Raw genomic sequence first — 21,852 nt, forward strand, 5'->3', positions numbered from 1 at the left:
CGCCTTTTTGCCCATACAATCTCTTGCAGTGGTGACGCGCAGCACCAACAAAGGTATTCAATGTGCGCATGCTCTAATGACATTGCAGTGTTAACAGATGCATGCTGGGAAAAATGCTACTGTAAATCTTTATCGTGTAGACATGGATGAATTCACAATATATAGTTGCTGCTTAGGTTCAACGGTCACAGCAAGTCACACTGAGCCAACAAGTTACTCTGATGTCAGGCTATCTGAAAACACTCTGGCTTGCAAGAGAGCCCAAGTCCTGCTGCTCATGCACAAATCACTTTCTCTGGCTGTCAACTTATCTTGAGCTACAACATGAATTCAAATTTTACTCTGAATCGGTTTTTAAATTTTGTTTCACTAAAGGGGTGGTGAGTTACAGACACTAGCATAGCTCAATCCTGGGTGGGTGATATCCATAAGAGGAGGATCAGAGCCAAAGGTTGAGCTCTAAGTGTGGTTTTATAAGAACTACAAGATGTTTATGTCTCTATTTTTTTTAAATAAAGGGAGCTGTATCTTGGAAACCCCTTGCTCACATGACCACACGTTTTGACCTCTAACGCTACCAAGATCACCGTGAGGCACAGCAATTTTCAAGACAACCCAAGTCAGCATGTGAATTTTAGAGCACATAAAAAAAATCAGCAGTTAAACAGTATGCTAGTCTCAACTTTAGCTGTAGTGGTGCTATCATGCCCTTATAATTGCTTTGACAGCATTGATCCATGAGGGACAAGACATCATCCAAACCTTTTCTTTGCATGCAGGCAAATCACCAAGTTTTAATCAACTTCATGCCAGTCTGACAGAAATATGAACACTCCCAGGTACCTTGCTAACCGTTTGTTGGGTCTTGAACTTGCCATACAAGGACAGCAGATTTTCTTGAAATAGTATAACTGTATTCACTTATTGCAATGTTTTGCCAATCCATTTATATTGAAACAGTTGAAAATTGCAAGTTTCAAGAGAAAGGAAACAAATTCATAAATTCCATTTAAGTTTCAACTATATTACGCTGCTGGTGTTACAGACTTACAATATTGCAAATACAAAATCTAGAAATTATAATACTAACAGGCTAAACCCTGGGTGCTTAAAGCCATATTAGTCAGTGCCACCGTGGTCAGGCAGGAATTAGCAATGAACCCTATTAGACTGGGCAGCAACTAGACTAAGCAGTTTTTCTCACCCCACTGGATGTTGCAGTCCTTAATATACAGGTTTGTTCCTTAAACTTGGGCCAATCTCCTGTGTTGGAGTCTTTTCTTCTCAGTGCAGGGGTCAGCAACCTTTCAGAAGCGGTGTGCCGAGTCTTCATTTATTCATTAATTTAAGGTTTCACGTGCCAGTAATACATTTTAACGTTTTTAGAAGGTCTCTTTCTATAAGTCTACAATATATAACTAAACTATTGTTGTATGTAAAGTAAATAAGGTTTTCTAAATGTTTAAGAAGCTTGATTTAAAATTAAATTAAAATGTAGAGCCCCCCAGACCAGTGGCCAGGACCCGGGCAGTGTGAGTGCCACTGAAAATCGGCACGCATGCTATAGGTTGCCTACCCCGTCTCAGTTGCTTGTAGCATAGGTGGGAGCAGGAGAAGGGCACAATATGTGCCCACTCTGTTTTATACCCTCAGTACATGTGCTTGGGGAGCACAAGTCCAGGCATTTCTGGGGGGCATTACTGAGTCTCTCCAAGCAAGGTTGAGCAATTCCCCTGGTGTGGCCTCATGCAGGTGAATCATTGCATTGTAGCTCCCTTGCTGGACAATGATTGTTGATGGGTTGTTTGACACCTCGCCCGGGCGTTGGTTACATTCTTTGGTGTTGCCTCTGGGGAGCCAATATCTGGCTGATTCCCCAACTTACAGCATGTTTTAGTGCCCACCATACAGCACAATTCTCATAACTTCATATGCATTAATGATACACATATATGGATAGAGAAATGACTTTCAGCAGATCATAACCTTTCCCCTGATCCCTTACAAGGCATGCTTTATATGTAAGATCACAATTATATGAAAATGAGGAATATGAGGGTTACAGTATGCTCCCCCAGTGTATAGAATGTCACAATACCCTTTAACAAACAAGTGATATCACTGTCAAGTATTGAATTCAGCAAAAACCCAATTTGAGACAGTTGACCTTTATTTCCAGTTGTATTCCAGATAAAATGTACAACCTCCTTTCTTTCCAAGGTCTTTCCTCCCCACCTTCTTGCTGACCAACAGGTTTTCCCTTGCACCTAGTTTCAAGGGCCATTTTGGTTCTTTTTAAGACAGATTCTCCTTCTCTCATTTAAAACCATCTGCAGTCATCCCTATTGATCAGAGGCCTTCTTTTTAGAAACATCCCCTTATTTCATTAATTGTACTTTGAATCAGACATCCTCCCTACTTCATTCCTTCTGGCCTTGTAACTCATTATTTTCAAGGCCTTCCTTCTATTTGCTAGTCAGGGGCTCTATTTACAACATATATATATTTCCTTAACGAAACTTAAGCTAACTTTAATTCTTTAATTTCATATTTATCTTACAGCAGGTGACTTCCTTATTAGTACAGTATATAGTTTTAAACTTAATTTGCTATTTTCCATATTATTAGCTTGGTATTGTTATGCTGCTTCCTATCAATTCTGCTTTTTTCTTATTTCCCCAGGTGATAAACATTATTTTCTGTGTTTTTAATAGAGCTGAAGTAATCAAATGCCTGTTTTTCCCCAAAATATTAACTAGAAAACTAAAACAGACTTAAACATTTTTAAAACCATGAGTACCACGTGATAAATGCTTTAGACTGTATGCAGGATTTGAACTTTAGGGGCCAGTAATGTCACTCGTAGTTGTTGCTGAATAATGAGTGCAGGATTTTGCCGTGGGTGCATTTAGTTAACTCATCAATTTTTTTTTAAGATATAGTGAAAACGCAGAAAAAATTATTTAACAACATGTGTTAATTACCTTTGTTTGCACTTCATTGAGACTGCTTTGGAAGCTCCCACACTCACTCAAATATTTCTTTCATCAACTGGCAAAATTTCCCATAGCACTCCACCCTATCCATATCCTTCCTGTTCTGGGTCACTTAAAAATAGCTTTGAACTGATTAAAAAAAATAAAAATACTCGCAGAAACTTAAATGGAAATTGCTAGCTGACCACCCCATAGTGTAAAGCACATAGATAGAAAAGCAGGTCAGTTCTCTGGTCCCATTCCAAATATTAAATATTAAAAAAACATATGTGTAAGCCAACTGATTCAGAATACATTCTTCCTAAGAAATCTAGCGAAATTACAGTATGTATTGTGGAAGATTGCCATTTATTTCCATTACTTTTCACAGAAATTTCCATTTTTAATATTAATCAGTGTACTGTCATAAAGCAATGTAATAGTGGAATTTTGAAATTCTTGGCTTTGGCTGTCTATGCTTTGGTTTTGCATCCTGTACAGCTACACCACTTGCTGAACATTGGTGATTGTACCAATGTCAAATCTCCAATATAAATAAGGCCTAAAGACTAAAAGAATGGATGAAACTCAAGGAATAGTGTGTATGTGTAGTAAATAAAACCAGTGGGCCACCACTCTAGGATTTTAAAAGAAATAAACTGAATAGGTTAAAGTGGAATATTCATGCTTTTGCCCACCCTCTCTATATATAACATATGCAACCAGAATTAGATTCAATGTTTACTTTACACTCCTTCCTCTACAAAGAACTGGATCTCATGATTTAACAGAACTCTGGTTTTCTACCTACATCATTATAGAATATAAATATATGGAGCTATACCCAGGGCCGGTGCTACCATTTAGGCCAACTAGGTGGTTGCCTAGGGCGCCAAGATTTGGGGGGGCGGGGCGCCAAAAAGTGGCGCCCCCAATTCTTTTTACATCGTTCCAGCGGCCGCTGCACTGGGAGGGAGAGGGAGTCTGAGCCGCCAGCAGGCAGCCCAGGGGTTCCTCTGTGTCTGTGCACCGCCAGCAGCCCAGGGCGGGCACGGAGAAGAAAAGAGCCTCAGGCAGTGGTCTGGTGGAGTGGAGGAAGAAAGAGGACCCCGACGCCCATGCCTTGGGCAAGGTAAGCGCTTCCCCCACAGCTCGGCTTCAGACGCCTGTGCTCCTACCCCCTTGGTCCTTGGCTGGTCCCTGCTCCTGCTCCCCTTGTGCATGGGCGGCTGGAGAGGACGGCAGCCTGCAGAGCTGAGCTGCCCCAGTGCCCTCCTCCAGCCTCTGTCATCCCCGGTATCTGAGTTCAGGGCCGCCCAGAGGGGGGGGGCAAGTGTAGCAATTTGCCCCAGGCCCCGGGCCCCGCAGGGGCCCCCACGAGTATGTCGGAGGCTCCTAGGAGAGGGGGTAAGCAGCATGGTAAGGAGCTGGGGCTGGGCACCCCCCGACCCCATCCCCCACAGCCCTGACCCCCAGCTCCGAGCCCAGCCCCTCTGAGCCAGGCATCCCCAAACCCAGGGCCCAGCTCCCCACCCAGCCCTGGGCAACAGTAGCACCACCCCCAGGCAGTGACAGCCCATTGGTACCAACCATCACCATCACCCAGCAACAGCCCATTATGTAATTGCAAATGTATACATACCATTACAGCTTTTAATGTTTTTAAATAATGTATTTAGTGTATTTTCAAATTATTACAAATTAGTTTTTGAATGTATTTCACTAGTTATTTTTTACATTTCCAAATACATATTACTATAGTATTGCAACTTTTTTTTATGGAAGGGGCCCCCAAAATTGCTTTGCCCCAGGCCCCCTGAATCCTCTGGGTGGCCCTGGAACATGACATTGCTCACAGCATTGACTTGGAGGAACTTGTTTCTGAATTTGCTAAACTTAAAGCGTGGAAATATAAATTCTAAATTATAACATGTTACTCTGTGACCATGTATTGTATATAATGTATGTGATTTATTTGGGGGAGAGGGGGGCGCAAGGTGGAAGTTTCACCTAGGGCGCAAAATATCCTTGTACCGGCCCTGGCTATACCTATCTCATAGAACTGGAAGGGATCCTGAAAGGTCATTGAGTCCAGACCCCTGCCTTCACTAGCAGGACCAAATACTGATTTTGCCCCAGATCCCTAAGTGGCCCCCTCAAGGATTGAACTCACAACCCTGGGTTTAGCAGACCAATGCTCAAACCACTGAGCTATCCCTCCCCCTCCTACTGCTCAGCACTAGGCAAAAGTGAAGTTGCTGAATTATGGCTGCATGCTAAGGAGAAGAAATGCTGCAGAAATAAGCTTTAGTCTATTATAGTTGCATGACATAGCTCACTAGCATAAAATATATACTACACATTAACTGTGCACATTAATTTTCATTGTCTAAGCAGTTCTCTTCAGAGATCTTCTTGTTATACATTATATTCACCAAGTCAACAACAGCTTTAACTCATCTACTTCAAATTCAAATCACATTGGCAACTGCTTTTAAAAATAAATAAATAAATAAAACACACATACACAAAGTAGAAATCATTTCCAAGCTACCCAACAATGCACATCACACAAATCTTAACTGCTATGGGAAAAGATAGCATTTCATAAAGAACACTAGAAATCTCTGAAAGGAGAGTTTTCCTCTTCCTCTTACTATCATAAAATTCTTAATTATTTTTAATTTGAATTTTATTTAGGTTCTCTGTACTCTACTAGTGAAATATACACTATAGCCAATGCTGTGAGCCAATGGCAAATTTCTTTCGGGGGCGGGGGGGAAGCAGCAGAAATCAGCCAGGTAAGGCTACTTAAAATAACATTTTTTATTCATCCTAAATTTGCCTCAAGGCAAAATAGTAAAATAAACTTCCTAATCACCCTGCAGTTTTTTCAGCCAAGTAATGCTATCATTTTGACCAAAGGCTCTCTCTCAAAATTATACCTTCTGGGTGAAATCTGAGTTTTGCCATTGACTTTAATGGGGCCACGATTTCACACTCTTTATCTAAATTCTTAAACCAAGCTCATCGCTGTGGAATCTGAGTGCACTTCCACTAATCCCCTTCAATCTCCCATTGCAATTCTCCAGTGAGAATTTTCTTCAGATTAAAAACATGAATTTCATAGAGCAAGTTCCAAAAGATGCATGATATATCACAAAGGTATGGAATATAAAAGGATATCAGAAGAAATTTATAAGAGATTGGGTATTTACGGTATCAGCAATTCTACTTTTTGTTTTTGAGACAGTTTCCTATCCTAAACATCATACATATAAGTAAAAAGGTGAAATTCTCTTTGTTACACAGAAGTCAGTGGGGATGCAGATCTGACCCTAAATAAAGAACCAATGTACACAGCAGTTCCAAGGACACTATATGTGAGTATAAATCCACAACGAAAGTCTATCAGTTATTGCTTACATTAGAACATTATTAAAATTCAAAGTTATTTTAAAAAGGTTCAGGATGGGTTCAAAATCGAATGGGATTTATAATCCTCCTTTCCAAAATCCCAGCCTATACAACTAGAAAGTTCCAGAGGATAACGTAGATGCTAGAACTGCCAAATTTATCTGACACATCAGTTAACTTTCTGACCAAATGAAGGGGTTGCAACAAAATACAAAAATGCAGAGGTCTGAAGGGATTGGCTGACGTAGGACATCAAGATGTCAAAGAAATTCAGACCATGGTGCTCTGGTTGTTTTTGATATGCTTGCTTAATAAAGACCTCACATGTCACTGAAGACAATGGAAAAAATGTTCCATTAAGAACAACAATAATCAAAACTGTTTTGGAAATTGGTGGGAACCTGTCTGACCTTTGTTAAGTAAGTTATCATTCAATTTAGACATTTTGCTTCATCTGCAATCATCCTAGAAGTAAAATAATTGACTCAGCACCTGAGTATTATTATTGTAATTAATCTGTCAAGCAGCAGATTCACAGTGTCTCTGTTCAAGTTCTTACATGGCGCTATCACCGTAGTATCCGAGTACCTACTTTCTTCCTCTCCCCCAGGAGTAAACTGGAACATCAAAGAGCTTCTGCAGGAGAACTCACAAGCAAGCAACAGCACCAGGGAACCAAGGCACAGGACCAAGAGTCTGTGTAAGAAGCAGGGAGATGAGCCAAGAAGCAGGTTGTGGGTGGGAGGTTGCCAGCGGTAGAATGCAGGGGAAGGAGCCTGCAAACAGGAGGTGTGTGAGGAAACTGCTAGGGGTGAGAAACTGGAGGACAACAGAGGTTTGTCCTCCCCAGGAGACCATAAACAATATAACCGAACTCTGGGCAGTGGGACCTACACAACAGTACTTAATTCATTTTCAGTAATGACTGAGAAGCCACCAGGTACTACAGATTATTGGGCCAAGTGGCTGGTATACTTAGTGTACTTGCACTCAAGGTTATTGCTGCAGTATCAGTGTATAAAGTATCTAAAGCATTTTAATGTACTGCTAGGCTTACACCAACCTCATCAAGTGGGGTCAATTAACTATACTTTAGCTCTCACTACGCAATAGACTTTTCACAGAGAAGAAATTCCCTGATCTCAAAAAAGTGTACAATCCAAACGATGGATTTGACAGACAAGCAGGATATGATGTATAACAGAATGGGGAAGGGGTGAGGAAGGACACAAGTGATTCAAATGTGTTTACACAATAACTCATTTTGGGCATGCATGTCTTTATGTGGTTCAAACACAATGAAGATATGTCATTTGTTTTAACATTTCTTGTAGGCAATGCCATAGAATTGTGTGTTCAGGAGCAATTTGAATGAGGTGAGGGTGAAGATTTAACAAGCTAATTGTTACAAGATGTTTCTAACATAGAGGGAGCCTGAAAGAAGATGCTGAGGCACCGTAGAATTATTAGTTGATATGAGTATCAAGGTTGGGGCCACTGGTGGACGTGGGCTGAGGAGACACCTGAAATGAGGTCAGACATGTAGGAGGAAGGACAAGAATTTGAACTTAGAGCATACGGCAAAGAAGATCCAGTGAAGTGACTGAAAAGGTGTGGGTGTAACAAAGATGAAGCACCAGACAGAAAGATTATTTTGGCATCAGTTTTTGGACAGATTGAAGGAAGGCAAGGTTAATATAAAAAAGGCCTGAGAAGAGAAAGAGTACAGCAGTCAAGGCTGGAGACCACAAGAGTTTGGAATGATGATTCAACAATCAGGACAGAGAAGGAGGATCAAATTTTAGACAACCCGTAAATGAAGAAATGACAGGAGTTGGCCACAGTGGGGATGTGGAAACGAGGGGTGAGGGGCAGAGTTAACAAAACTTACTCTTGATGACAACTCAATTGCCATATTAATTATTATTTGAACTGCAGAAGTGCCTAAGGCCCCAGCCATGAATAAGAGCCCCATTGTGCTAGTCACTGTACAATATATATAACAAAAAGTTTATACAGTGTATATTGAGCCAATATATTGGGAAATATAACTCAAATGACATAGCAACATAAAAATCTATAGTAAATCTATAAAATAAATTATATAATATATCATTTATAAAAATCTATAGTAAGTCTATAAAATAAATTATATAAACAATGTAATATAACCTGTAATAAAACCAAAATCAAAAACTGGTAGATTTCAGTGATTATAAAATATTGTTCAGAAAAGAGGAGAAACATCAGTTAGCATAGGCAGCAGTAAGAAGACTTATTGGTATAACTGCAAAGAGGTAGGGTCCCTGGGATGAATGATGTAAAGTCATTCTCCAAAAAATACAGGGAAGAAATAGCAGCAAGAACTAGAAACACATTAGGACATTAAATCTAATTTAACCATCCAGTGTATCTCTTTTGAGAAGGAATACAACATCTCTCTCTCAGTTGCCCAATGTGTCATACTGCATTTCTTGTTCTCTGTCAAGAAAATCAGAGTTCTTCTCTGGAAGTCACCACTACTCCTGTAACATAATCTCTCATAATATTTGCAACCAGCTCCACTTGCCTTTGTATCTTTCTCCCACTAATATCTCGAAGAACCACCTTCTATGTCCTGGGATGACCTCCCTGGATCTATGTGATGTGAAGAAACCTCCCTCTCTCCTTTCAAATCCCGCTTTAAAACCCTGTTGGGGGGAGAACTGACATGCTGTATGCATCACAACTCTCAGAATTTTATGTATAAATCTCATCTTTTTCTTGCCCTGCCTGCCCCGACCAATATTCTCTCTTCCTTTGCCATGTATAATTTAGGGCCCAATTCCACAGATGCTTAGTACCAGGCATACTGCTTGCAACCCGAGTAGTCCCACTGAAGACAATGGAACTATTCTGAGTAGTGAGTAGACCCAGTAGTAAGAATTTGCATGATAAGCCCCAAAGCCCACTGAAGTCATTAACTTCAACAGAGTATTTCATTGTATTTGGATCAGGCCCTTCTTAGGGTAGGGATGTGTCCTGTGCTAGTTTAGGGTTGCCAACCCTCCAGGATTTGCCTGGAGTCTCCAGGAATTAAAGATCAACCTGTAATTAAAGGTTATGTCATGTGATGAAATCTCCAGGAATACATCCAACCAAAATTGGCAACACTATGCTAGTTATGTATACAACACCACACATGTTAATCACCACACTATTAATCACCACTCTGTATTAATCTAACTAATTTAGGTACTTATATGGCTCCCCTATCACCATAGTATCTGAGTACATCATAAGCTTTAATGTATTTATCCTCACAACAATGCTTCTGAGGTTAGAGAGTGATATTATCCCTGTTTTACAGCTGAGGAACTGAAGCACAGAGAGGCGAAGGAACTTGCCCAAAGTTCCACAGGAAGTTTATTGTGCAGCAGGGAACTGAACCCAGGTCTCCCCAATGCAAGCTAGGATCTTAACCAATTGCCCACCCTTCCTCCAATAATGATGCATGGCCCATGCTGTTAATACACTGAGAGTTACACAAGCACACAAATATGAAAGTAAAGCCCTTCAGACTACACAAAAATAATAATCTATAGCGATATTTGCTAAAGATTTTTTTTTAAAGTTGAATCTGACAGCATCCCTTTAATAAGACAAATAGTGAGACGTTAATAAACTATTTAAAATTCTTTTCACTATATGAAAACTATATTTTCTATTTATTTCACTTAAAATCCTTTAAATTATCAACAAAACACATGCCTTTACTATATTCAGCTTCCTGGTACACAGCCAAGGTATCTGCCACTAAGCTGCAGAGTACCGCACAACATTAGGAAAAGAACATTTCTTTTTAAAGCACTTTAATATTAGTAAATGTTATGCATCCATATTTTCATAGATCGGTAGCAATTCTGAGATTGCTCTATCAGAGAGCTTTTTCAGCTTGCTTCACATTCTGGAACCATAATACTGGACACCAGCTTGCTAGTTCTTCCCTCAGGCCACCAAATAATGCACTTATGAAACTTCCATCTGCAGCAGGCAGCACAAATATAAAAACAATTAGACCTAGGAGCTGTAAGCTCACACCAGTTACAATAAGGAATAGGCATCAAAATGAATTGCATCTATAGTCCTATAGCACATGTAACCTGTGGTACCTAAGGGCTTCATTTTTACCAACATTTGTTGTAAAGCTGATGTTTCTTTCCTTTTTATATTCAAGAGTTTTCTACTTTGAATTGTAAACAAAAAGATTTAAACTGTATTGTACTATAATACCATACTATATTACATCATAATATGAACTTTAATTACATACAAAACATTATATTAAAAGAATGTTAAAGTTGCATAGTCAAGAACTCAGAAGTTATATGTATAAAGACATTATCTTGTATATAGACTATAAACTTAATTCAGCTCCTTTATTCATATGCATTAGATTAATCTTTATACTCTTTTTCCATAGGACTCCTGTCACATACAGTGCACTGGGCATGAATCAGGGCCGTGTAGTAAATACGGCTGTTGTTTGTAGGACTTCTGCCTAATTTTTTTTGGTAGAATTTGGAAGATGGGTAGTGAATGAGGTCTCAGTTAAAGCAAAAAGAAGAACAGGAGTACTTGTGGCACCTTAGAGACTAACAAATTTATTAGAGCATAAGCTTTCGTGGACTACAGCCCACTTCTTCGGATGCATATAGAATGGAACATATATTGAGGAGATATATATACACACATACAGAGAGCATAAACAGGTGGGAGTTGTCTTACCAACTCTGAGAGGCCAATTAATTAAGAGAAAAAAAACTTTTGAAGTGATAATCAAGCTAGCCCAGTACAGACAGTTTGATAAGAAGTGTGAGAATACTTACAAGGGGAGATAGATTCAATGTTTGTAATGGCTCAGCCATTCCCAGTCCTTATTCAAACCGGAGTTGATTGTGTCTAGTTTGCGTATCAATTCTAGCTCAGCAGTCTCTCGTTGGAGTCTGTTTTTGAAGTTTTTCTGTTGTAATATAGCCACCCGCAGGTCTGTCACTGAATGACCAGACAGGTTAGAGAACAGGATTCTATCCCTGCCTCTGCTGCAGAGTCCCTGTATAAGAGTAGGCAAGCTAAGCTAGCCTCTTACACTTTTCACATGGGGCAACTAATTGTGTGTTTCTCATTTTCTGGGTATCCAATTTGACATACTGATTTGCTGAACACTCATGACTGTAACTGAACTGTGATATGAACAAATAAAATGCTACAAATAAATAAATACTTAACTCTCATATAGCACTTTTTCACTAGTAGATCTCAAATCACTTCACAATCTTTAATGTACTCATCCTCACAACACCCTGTGAGGTAGGGAAGTACTACTATGCCCATTTTACAGATGGGGAACTGAGTCACAGAGAGGCTGAGTTGGGATGGATATAATGTCTATAATGGAGCAGGGAACTGAAATCCAGTCTCCAAAGTCCAAGGCTAGTGCCTTAACCTATAGAATGCTAAGTTCTCTAAAGAATCAGGCCCTATGCTTCTCAAATTGGGCACCCAAAATTAGTTGACACTTCTGAATTTATTGTCTCTATACCTCAGGCCACATCTGTAAAATGGGAATAAAAATACCACTCACTGGAGTGTTGTGAAAATAATTAATATTTGTAAATCACTCATACTACAGTGATGAGCACCAAAATAAAAACCACCAAGGAAATTAAATAATTCTATATTCAGAGGATGGTTGAGACCACATATTGAACAATGAGGATAAAACAAAAATTTGAATATCTGCTCATTCAATGAGCACAGTCCATTGTGTGCAGAGTAAGGTAGGGTTCTGTAAAAAAAAAAAAAAAAACAGTACACGATCATGTAAATAAAGACTTTATCATAATGTATATGCATAAAGTGGCCGAACTAATGTTGCACAGGCAATCTTAATTCTGGCATTTCCTAATTTCTGAGTGCTTGACTTTGCAAACTTAATAATGTTCCTTTAGTGTACTTCTTTGTATGCAATTTCCTAGGTTTTGTAACAAAGCAAACTGAAAAAAACCCAGAAATTTATCACATGGAACCATATTGACACCGATATGCGTCATCAGCTAAGTTCCTCTAAGCTGCGTGGCTGTGCAGCAGGCTATCAAGGACCATGCAAGGCACGCAGCGGGGAGAGGCACCACCTCCTGTGCAGACCAGGCTGGAGCGTGTTTGGGACATGTTGTCTCCATGATCAGCTGTGCTCAGGCTGGCACGCTCCCAATGCTGATCAAACAGGAAATGGGATATCAAAAATTCCCAGGGCTTTAGAAGGGGAAGGGTTGTTTCCTGTGTACTTGGCTGCAGTGCAGCAGAGTTGAGAATGATCTAGACTGTTCTCAGTGGTACCAGATGACAGAACAAGGAGCAATGGTCTCAAGTTGCAGTGGGGGGAGGGGGGGTAGGTTGGATATTAGGAAAAACTTTTTCACTAGGAGGGCAGTGAAGCACTGGAATAGGTTACCTAGGGAGGTGGTGGAATCTCCTTCCTTATAAGTTTTTAAGGTCAGGCTTGATGAAGCCCTGGCTGGGATGATTTAGTTGGGGATTGGTCCTGCTCTGAGCAGGGGGTTGGACTAGATGACCTCCTGAGGTCCCTTCCAACCCTGATATTCTATGATTGTATGATCTCCAGAGTCTCACAGATGAGCATTGTGGGACACCACCTGGAGGCCAATTAAGTCAAATTACACAATGCTGCATCTGCACTACCTCGCAGTTGACCATGAAAATCAAATTAAGTGCTGCGCCTCTCACAGAGGTGGATTACAGAAGTCGACATTAGAGGCGACTTAGGTCGGCATAAAGAACCTTGTAGTGTAGACACATACATTAACGGGTCGACTTAAGGCAGCTTCCTTTGACCTAACTGTCGTGTAGACCAGACCTTAGACAAAAGCTAAATTGGGTCGGTCACAGTCCACGTTCCATCTTGCTGCCATGGGCAGTAACAGGGAATTAGAGGGGGACCATAGCTGTTCCAACCTTTATGCCCTTGCATAGGAGCACAAGGAGACACAGGGTGCATGCATGGCCCTGACAAGCACAGCTATTAAAAGATTCCAAGCTCATGCACAGGAGATGCATGTGCATCTACAGTGGGATCCACACTAACATATTCTCAAAGAACTCTTGAATTCAGAATTGTCAGTTTTAAAAAGATTTGCACCACTGTTCAGAAAGTTCCAAATCAATCAATAGTGATTTTAGCACATGTGGACTGATTTGGTCCAAGTTTTATATTTGGCTAGCTGCTGAAAAGGCAAAGAAATTGGTTAAAGTTCATCAGTATTTAAGGGCTGATAAAAAAAATGGTATGGTCTAACTAGTCAGTAGACTAGGAACTTGTTTATTGTGTTCTTGTGTTTTACTAAGAGAATTGTAAGCTTTTTGTTTTGAACACACAGGTTCAACACCTTATGTTTGAGGAACAGATGTAATCAGGGAGTGAAATCTCATAATATGTGTTTTGTGTTCATTTTAAAAAACCTTTGTGGGGTTTTTAAGCTCAAGGACACTGTCACAACTACCACTTTGTGTGGTAAATATCTTTGTGTTGTGTTGTTACTGCCTCTACATTTATTGCAAACAATCTGATCTCTGCCATTTCTTGACACCTGTAGTTTATCCTCATGCCTTGGTTTGCAGTTTTAATTTGATGCATTTTCATTCTTTCACTGACTGGTATTTCTCATTTTTGTTTGAGAAGTAGTTTTCACTAGCTCTGCAAATACGAATTTACCAATTGACATTCTTGTGTGGGATCAAAGTATTTTTGAATAATATTGTCCAGTCATTTGCTTTCCTCTTCATGTTCCAATCAGACATATTGTAAGTATCCAAAAGCCCTGGGTCTACCATATGCAGCAGCGTGGAAAATTTCACCCTCTCTGATTTTACTGAAACACCACTTGCCTCAAGGAAAACATGGAAGTGGTACAGGCATCTCCTCCAGTACTCTGCTACGTTCTTTTCCAGACTGAGGCATTGAGGTGGTGTAATTTGCTCCACTTTAGTTTTCCTCTGAGTGTGACATGATCAGGGTTGCTACTAACAGATGTGATCGTGCATTCCCGGCCCTAGTCACTTGACATGGATTAGAGTTACAATAGGTTAATATCACCGTCACATGACAGGGGTCAGTATCCTCTGATTCACCACTTATTACTGTTACACATATGAATTCTATTAATTTTGAAAAGGGAAACAATTTAGAAATTAATGAGTTCTACTAATTAATTTATTTAGACTCATTTCTGGGACACTGAGCTCCTCTAGTGGTGTATATTATCAGGTAGCCTGATTTGTAATGATATAAAACAGATGCACTGGTTTTAAAGTGTGAAAAATGAGCATTTAAAGATAAAATTTAACATTTCTGTTATATTAAAACACCTGTGGATATAGCTGTGGCTTTTCCTAGTCATTCTCCCATCATATAAAAATATTCAAAATTCTAAACAAACAGATATATTCTCAGTTAAAAATAAATGAAGAGTCTGCACTTTTCTGCTTGGTTCAATCAATAGTGAGATCACATGGGTTACATTTTTCTATTTTTATACTGCCTGTTGCCTGAAGGCCAGGTGGCATATTGTAAGTTCACTTTTCAATTCTATATGAAGAGCCACAGGCAATCTCTTGTAATGTAACTTGCATTAAAAGGACAGCAGTGTCAGCAACTAATTTTTAGACTGCTACTTGCAATATATATATATTGATGTATTTTGTGAACTAATGCCCACAGTCTAGACTGTTATATGACACTCACTGCCATGACATCTGGGGATACATCAAGGACCTCAGCCTGCAACCCTTACTCATGTAAGAATCCCTACTTACTCAAAGAGTCCCAGGGGGCCCTTAATGCTTGTGAGGAACATCAGTCGCCACAATAGAACTAATATAAGTGAGAGATTTTGGGGTTGTTTTTTTTTTAAATAAGAGCTCCTCCTTTGGCAAAGCCAATACATTAAAAGAAAAAATAAATTGTAAATTTCATTTTCCATCCCAAGAATATTTTCATTCCAATAACATCACCACTAACTCTCTACATTTGTTGGTACAAATGAATCACTGTCATTTTAATAGACAATTGACATTGAGAGGCAAAATTAACTTACTCTTTTTAAATAAAGCAGGACATTTCTAGTATGTGGGCAACATCACCTGGATATGCTTTGGACCATCCCAGGAAACTATCTTGGCAAAAAGACTATATTATCATGGACAATATTATACCTGAAAAGGCAATTGATTATGATGGTCTCTTCAGAATACAGAATGGCTGAATTATGGGTATTGTTATGAATTTATATTGTATTACTTAAAAAAATTAAATGGGCATAGTAAAGTATGGGCTGATGGCATGTGTCTTTTTCATTATTTCAAGAACTGTATTTAAAATAAAGAGGTTTCACACATTATATAATTTCTCTGCCCTTTGTAAATAGAAGCACAGCAAAACTAAATAAATATAGAGCTACAGGCAACAGTAAAAATTCAAATAATTGGATTTTCTTAATCTGTGGGGACACAGACTTAGTCCTGCATTTAATTTTGTTAAGTGGGAAAAATATTATTTCAGACAAGGTACAAGAAAAGAGTCATCCCACTTTTCTTAAATCATATAGAAAAGCTAACAGCTTAAAATATTCTAAGATTCTATTTTTTTCAATGATATAAAACTACATTTTAAATGTTGAGCTTAATCCATATACAGTTATGAAACAAACTGTAATTATATAGGTATTGGCCCAATATAGACTATTTAGAATAACTTGTATTCAATATCCATACTTCCATAAAGCCCTTTTTCTCTAAATTGAATGAGTTTACTGGACCACAAGTTCTATTCTCTAGTGAGGCATTGAAGAATAGTTGTGTTTCATTTTAATTGTAAAGAGATTAATCACTCACAGATATGAAGTAATTTTTCTTTAATGACCCTCTGAAACATAAATAGATATTTTCTCTCAAAACCACCTCATAGTGAAGTATTGGCATGCCAGGAGCTGCACCTGTTTCTGGTTTACGGCTTGTCGTTCTATTAGGGGCGGGAAAGAAATATTTTAACTTAAATCAGACTTTAAACTTTTCAATGTGAATATTTTTACATTCAGATTGGTGGCTTACAAACTGAGCTATTTCTATATTATCATGTTTTAAATAAAACTGTTTTAAAATTAATTTTAAATAGGATTTAATAGATGGAGATGACTCTCATGTGCAGAAGTTATTTATCAAAAAGCTCTTCTAAAATTCAAAGTTTTGAGCTCAAAATATATTGTGGAAAGTTAAAAGCTCCATAAAAGGTCATTATAAACACAACTGAATGTCCATTTATTCAAGGATTAGATAGTTTCTTTAATATTGAATCAGGAACTACACTTTTAAAATAATTTGTATTGAAACAGGAGGAAAAATATTTTTTAAAAGTCCTCCCACTGCTATCACTAGGCAAGAGCCATAAAAATTGCATACACAATATCAGAATTATTAGAACAATGCCACAAGACTCTAATACATTATAATAAAAAGTGGAGCATTAAACTGAAGGCATTCAGTGTACTCTAGAAATTGTACAGTAGTTACTGTCCTTGTGTAATAATCCTCTGTGACAGATTGGTGGAAGAGCCTAACAGCACTAGTATTGGTTAAAATGTGGAATCTTTAAGCTGCTTGTGTTTGATGGGGGTCAGGGAGTGTGTGTTTACACATCTGCACATAAACATATTTGCTTGCTGAAATTCACCAACACTGATATTTTCCCTGCTGAAAACTTAACTCCAAAGATCTTATCTGATACATGACATTACAAGCAAAACTATCAATTCAATTTCTAAATCAAAAGGATATGCAAAATAACTAAAAGAAAAATGAAACAGATGTTTCTTCTTTTGCATGCATCTTCTATAATCCACAGTAGTAGAACTGATAGAAAACAAATTCCTTTGACAAATGTACATTGCAACTTCATCTTTCATTGACTGAATGATAAATGTATTAATCAGCAAGTTGTTGCAAACCACATGAGGTGCTGCATGCACCGTAAATGCATATTTCCCATGCTATTGAACATACTTTCTACTATTTCAATGCAATATCCAGTGAAATAACTTAAATAGAAATATTTTCCTCAGCAGCAAAATAGTTAATCTTTAAAAAGGCTTCCATTTATATATTGTACTACAACCTCCTTGAAACGATCCAGAATTTTTACTCATTTTGATGCATCTCACTATTTTTGTCATGACATCCCATACTCCAACTTCTCTTTTTCATGGTCTACTGAAGTTACCCACCTGCTTTAACCCTAAATCACCTAGTAAGATAAAATCTAAATAGACAAACCAAAGCATAAGTGCAAGATGTCATAAATGAATTAGGGATTAAAAAACTGTCCCCACACCTCACACTGTGTAATTTAGGATACTGTATAACACCTATCATTGTAGTATCTAAGCTTCCCGGGTAAACTAAGTGTGTAAGATAAGCTACCTTTTCTTGAAGGAGGTGATTTTTTTTTAAAATCTTCTCTTCTCCCCCTTCTGGAGAACAAGGCTCTGCCAGGGAAATAATTCTTTTTAAATCACCAAATAACATTTTATCTGCTCATGGAAGCAACAAATACTTCTGGTGAAGCTGGCCTTGCACAGGTGGAAGTGAAAGTTTAAATGCTGAACCTTCGTTATCATCTGTTTCAAATAACTTTATACTCGTATTTTATGAAAACAGAGGGCTCAGATTTTTCAGTTGTATTATTTTTTTCCCTCTAATAGGATGGGTGCATCAAGGTAGATGCCTCGAGAAAGAAAAAGAAAACAGAAGCATTGTACCAGTTTAATGTGTTTTCAAATACTTTTTTGTTTTGTTTCAAACTGAAAAATATAACTGTAGTTCTTAGAAAACACACTAGGGTTGCCAACCCTCCAGGATTGGCCTGGAGTCTCCCGGAATTGGCATCAATCTCCAGGTGACTATTGAAAGCAATGCATAAGATTTTAATAGGATATTTTAAGAAAATGACATTACGTCATGTTGGGGGAAAAAATCTCCAGGAATAGCTTAAATCAAAGTTGGCAACCCTAAAACACACACACGTGTGTCTGTATGGATACTTACCACATTTGGAAGAGAGTTTAAATAATTTTAAGGAGGTACTGAGAATAAAGTGATATTATAGGGGTCCATATTTATTACTTTCAATAACTCCATATCAGGTTTGTTCATTTTACAGGCTAAAGGAGAATTTTTCTAACTGCCAGTCTTGCAAACTCAAACCAGGATCTGAAAACTCTATCTGTATTCTTTCTCCCTCTCAAATCTTCAATAAGCATTTTTGCTGACACAACTTAGCAATTTAGTTGATGTTTAAAGCAGGATAGAATCCAGCTTGCTCTCCTATAATTTTGTAGTGCTAAATGCATTTTAAAAAAACACTTTGTTTCTGTCAGTAAAATAAGCATGACTTAAAGATACCCAAAGAGGAGATACATAAAAGGTGCTGTTTTCACATAGTTTTCTATGCACTTTAAAAACACTAGTTATAGAAACATAAGACAGTAAACCCATGAAAAGATTGGGGTGGAGAGTCCTAGAAGACTAACATTAAGGAATAAATGTTTATTTTAACCAGGGATTCCCATACACTTCAATTACCCACCCTGACAAGATTATACATCAAAGAAGCAAGCAAAAGAGTTCTATTAGTCATCCCAATGTGCATATGTTAATTTGCATAACTAGGTATATTTTTACCTATAGATGTTGGGTGAGTTAGATAAGCATGAAAATATCAATGCCAAAAGGACTATAAATAAATGGAAAGTTAAGACAAGGCAGCAAAAGAGGAGATGCTTTTTGAATTTAGCTCTCCTAACACATATATCAACCTAAACATAGTAAATGGACTAGAAGATTTTCATAAGCTGAGAAAGATTTATTCCTCTCTCATAACAAATGCCTGAGTTCACCTGGCACCTTCCTCTTTGGAAGTAACCAAACTTCTCCAAACCAGTTTGACACCTGTTGATATCTTCTGTCAAGCACAGACGAATCAGCACATGCCACATGCAAGTTTAATGTATGTCAGCAAAGAAGTGAATAAAAGGACACCAGAGTTTCACATTAGGTGCATTATCCTAAAATAGAGGAGACCTATATAGCGTAAGTGCAGTGTCCTCTTATTCATTGTTTTGAAAGATGTATGTGACGTTCAACAACACGCCAAAAACAAACAAAAACCCAATACCCCATAGCTTAAGAAGTGTCCACTTTAGGGACCAGATCCTGCAACTCTTACCATACAGGACCTGTCCTTCACTCCCATGAGTAATCCCACTGAAGTCTCTGGTTTTGTTGAATAAGTAAGGAAATGCAGGACTGGACTATAAAGTTTCATGATTTAGTTTCCATTACAGTTTTGTTCAGCCTTAAAAATATTTCACAAATATTGGTCTGATTTATTCCCCATTACAACCCCCTTCCACTGGGGATTGCATGGTGCGTACATCATAGTATAAATTGACTATGTCTACTTTTTCTTGGTCCTTCCAGTAGCTTCTTAGAATAGGTTTCATTATATGACTAGCAGGGTTTGCCATTGCCCAAAAATGGAATCTGATTAGTTTTAAGGCTCATACACATTGTTGCGACACATTTATCCCGGAATTCTTTATCTGTTTAGGTTGGCTCTCTTGGGGTGCCCGGGCTGTAATTGCTCAATAGTGGAATATCATTAGTTCATGACATTTTAATACTCAGGCACCTCGTATAAAGCATGTAAGTGCAACTACTGGGAAGATGGGCCAGCTAAAAGACCGGGGACATGACTCTGCCCTAGTTTATATGCACAATGAGGACATCCAGAGTTATCTTAGGGTCATTAAAAAAAAGAGTTTGGAAGAGATAAACGCCCATGCTTCAGGGCACAAGGCAAGATCTCTTGAAACAGCCACTGTCAGAGGAAGGATACTGGAATGGGTGGACCCACGGGTTGGATCTGGGGTGGCAGTTCCTATGCTCCTAGGTTTCTACTGCCGTGCGCAGCCCCTCTGAGGCTAGTTACAAGGCATACGCGTTTTCACTCTGAGTTGCACCGCTACTTTAGATTGGTCTAGTGACCCCCTCCACCCACCTAGGAGAGCTGAATAACGGCAGCGGGTGTTCCCGGTCCATGTTGAAACCCGAAGGAAATAGCTCGGGGAGCGCCGCTGGATGCGGGAGGCTCGGTTGGGGGGAATGAGCCTATGGTGAGGGCGGGGGCAGACAGCACCAGAGAGAAGCCCCGTGCATATGGGATGAGTGGGGAAGGGGGCTGGCGGTACCTGCTTGTCTAGCGCGGTGTCCTTGGCGCTGCCGGCGGAGGCGCCCTTGGGGGCTGGCGCCCGCTCGCAGTTGCAGCCCTCCAGCATGTACATGCCGGCGGGCCGGGCGCTCTGCTCGCTCTCGAAGTAGAAGAGCACGTTCTGATAGAGCGCGAACCACTTCTCGTGCCAGCGGCTGGTCTCCGCCGTCTTCTTGCTCAGGTAGCCGCGCTTGGTGCCCTCCTTGCGGGCCAGCAGGGCCAGGTACAGGGCGTGCCCCTCGTTGTAGCGCACGCTCTTCTGCATGGTGCCTGGGCAGCGGGCTGGCCTCCGCCGCCTCCTCACTGCCCGCCCGCCCTACCCCGCATAAGGCAACTGCCGCCGGGCGCTCACAGCCCCGCCGAGCCGCGACGGTGCCTCATGGGCTGTGCCCGCACCGACGGCCAGCTGCTGGCCGTGGCGCTCCGCCCGCCCGGCTGGGGGCTGCTCTCGGAGGAGGCGGGACCAGCGCTGGGCCCCTGCGGCCGGACGCGCTGGCGGGGTTCCGCGGCTGCTCTCCCGCCTGCGGGATGCGGCTCAGCGCCGCGGCTGCTCCCGCCTGGCCTGCGGGTGGGAAAGTCGGGGCTGGTGCTGTCCTCGCGGGCTTGGTGCTGCTGCTTCCCTCTGGGGGGCTCCTCCAGGGCTGCTGCTCTGCCTCTCCGAGGGGCTGCCGGCCCTGCGCCACCGCCCCGCGCTAACCCTCAGGCACCGGGCGAAGCATCCCGAGCGGCCAGTCAGACTCGCGGTCTCTCCTCTCCCTTCCTACCCCCGGCCAAAAAAGTTGCGCGCGGAGCCCGAGCTGCCCCCGCTGCGGGGAGAGACGCGCCGAGCCCGCGAGGATCCCCCAACAAACTCCGCCGGGAGCCAGAAAGGGAAACGTCACGTGGGAGATCAGCTGTAATCGGCTTTGAGCCCAATTTAAAGAGCAAAGTCGCCGCCGCAGCGTCCTATCCCTCCCTCTGTGTGCGAGGATCTGCCTCCTCCCTGTCTGCCTCCCCTGAGGGTTTATCTCCATCCAGCCGATCTGGCTGAGGGGGGGAATTATAGGAAAGCCAGGGAGAGAAAGAAACAGATTTCCGGAGGGG

At 40.3% G+C, this 21,852-nt stretch overlaps 1 protein-coding gene across 3 annotated transcripts in view; it reads right to left on the reverse strand.

Moving 5' to 3' along the window:
• The window catches only part of RASGRF2 (Ras protein specific guanine nucleotide releasing factor 2), a 203,488-nt gene extending 181,859 nt beyond the window's left edge, over window positions 1–21,629 (reverse strand). For all 3 annotated transcript variants that reach the window (XM_054032561.1, XM_054032560.1, XM_054032559.1), the window contains exon 1: window positions 20,750–21,629. In XM_054032561.1, coding sequence (XP_053888536.1) covers window positions 20,750–21,034 — 285 coding nt within the window. In that variant the 5' untranslated portion in view covers window positions 21,035–21,629. The remainder of the gene's footprint in view (window positions 1–20,749) is intronic.
• Between the last annotated feature and the right edge of the window lie 223 nt (window positions 21,630–21,852).

This window comes from Malaclemys terrapin, chromosome 6 (genome assembly GCF_027887155.1).
Source record: "Malaclemys terrapin pileata isolate rMalTer1 chromosome 6, rMalTer1.hap1, whole genome shotgun sequence".
Classification (NCBI taxonomy): Eukaryota; Metazoa; Chordata; order Testudines; family Emydidae; genus Malaclemys; species Malaclemys terrapin.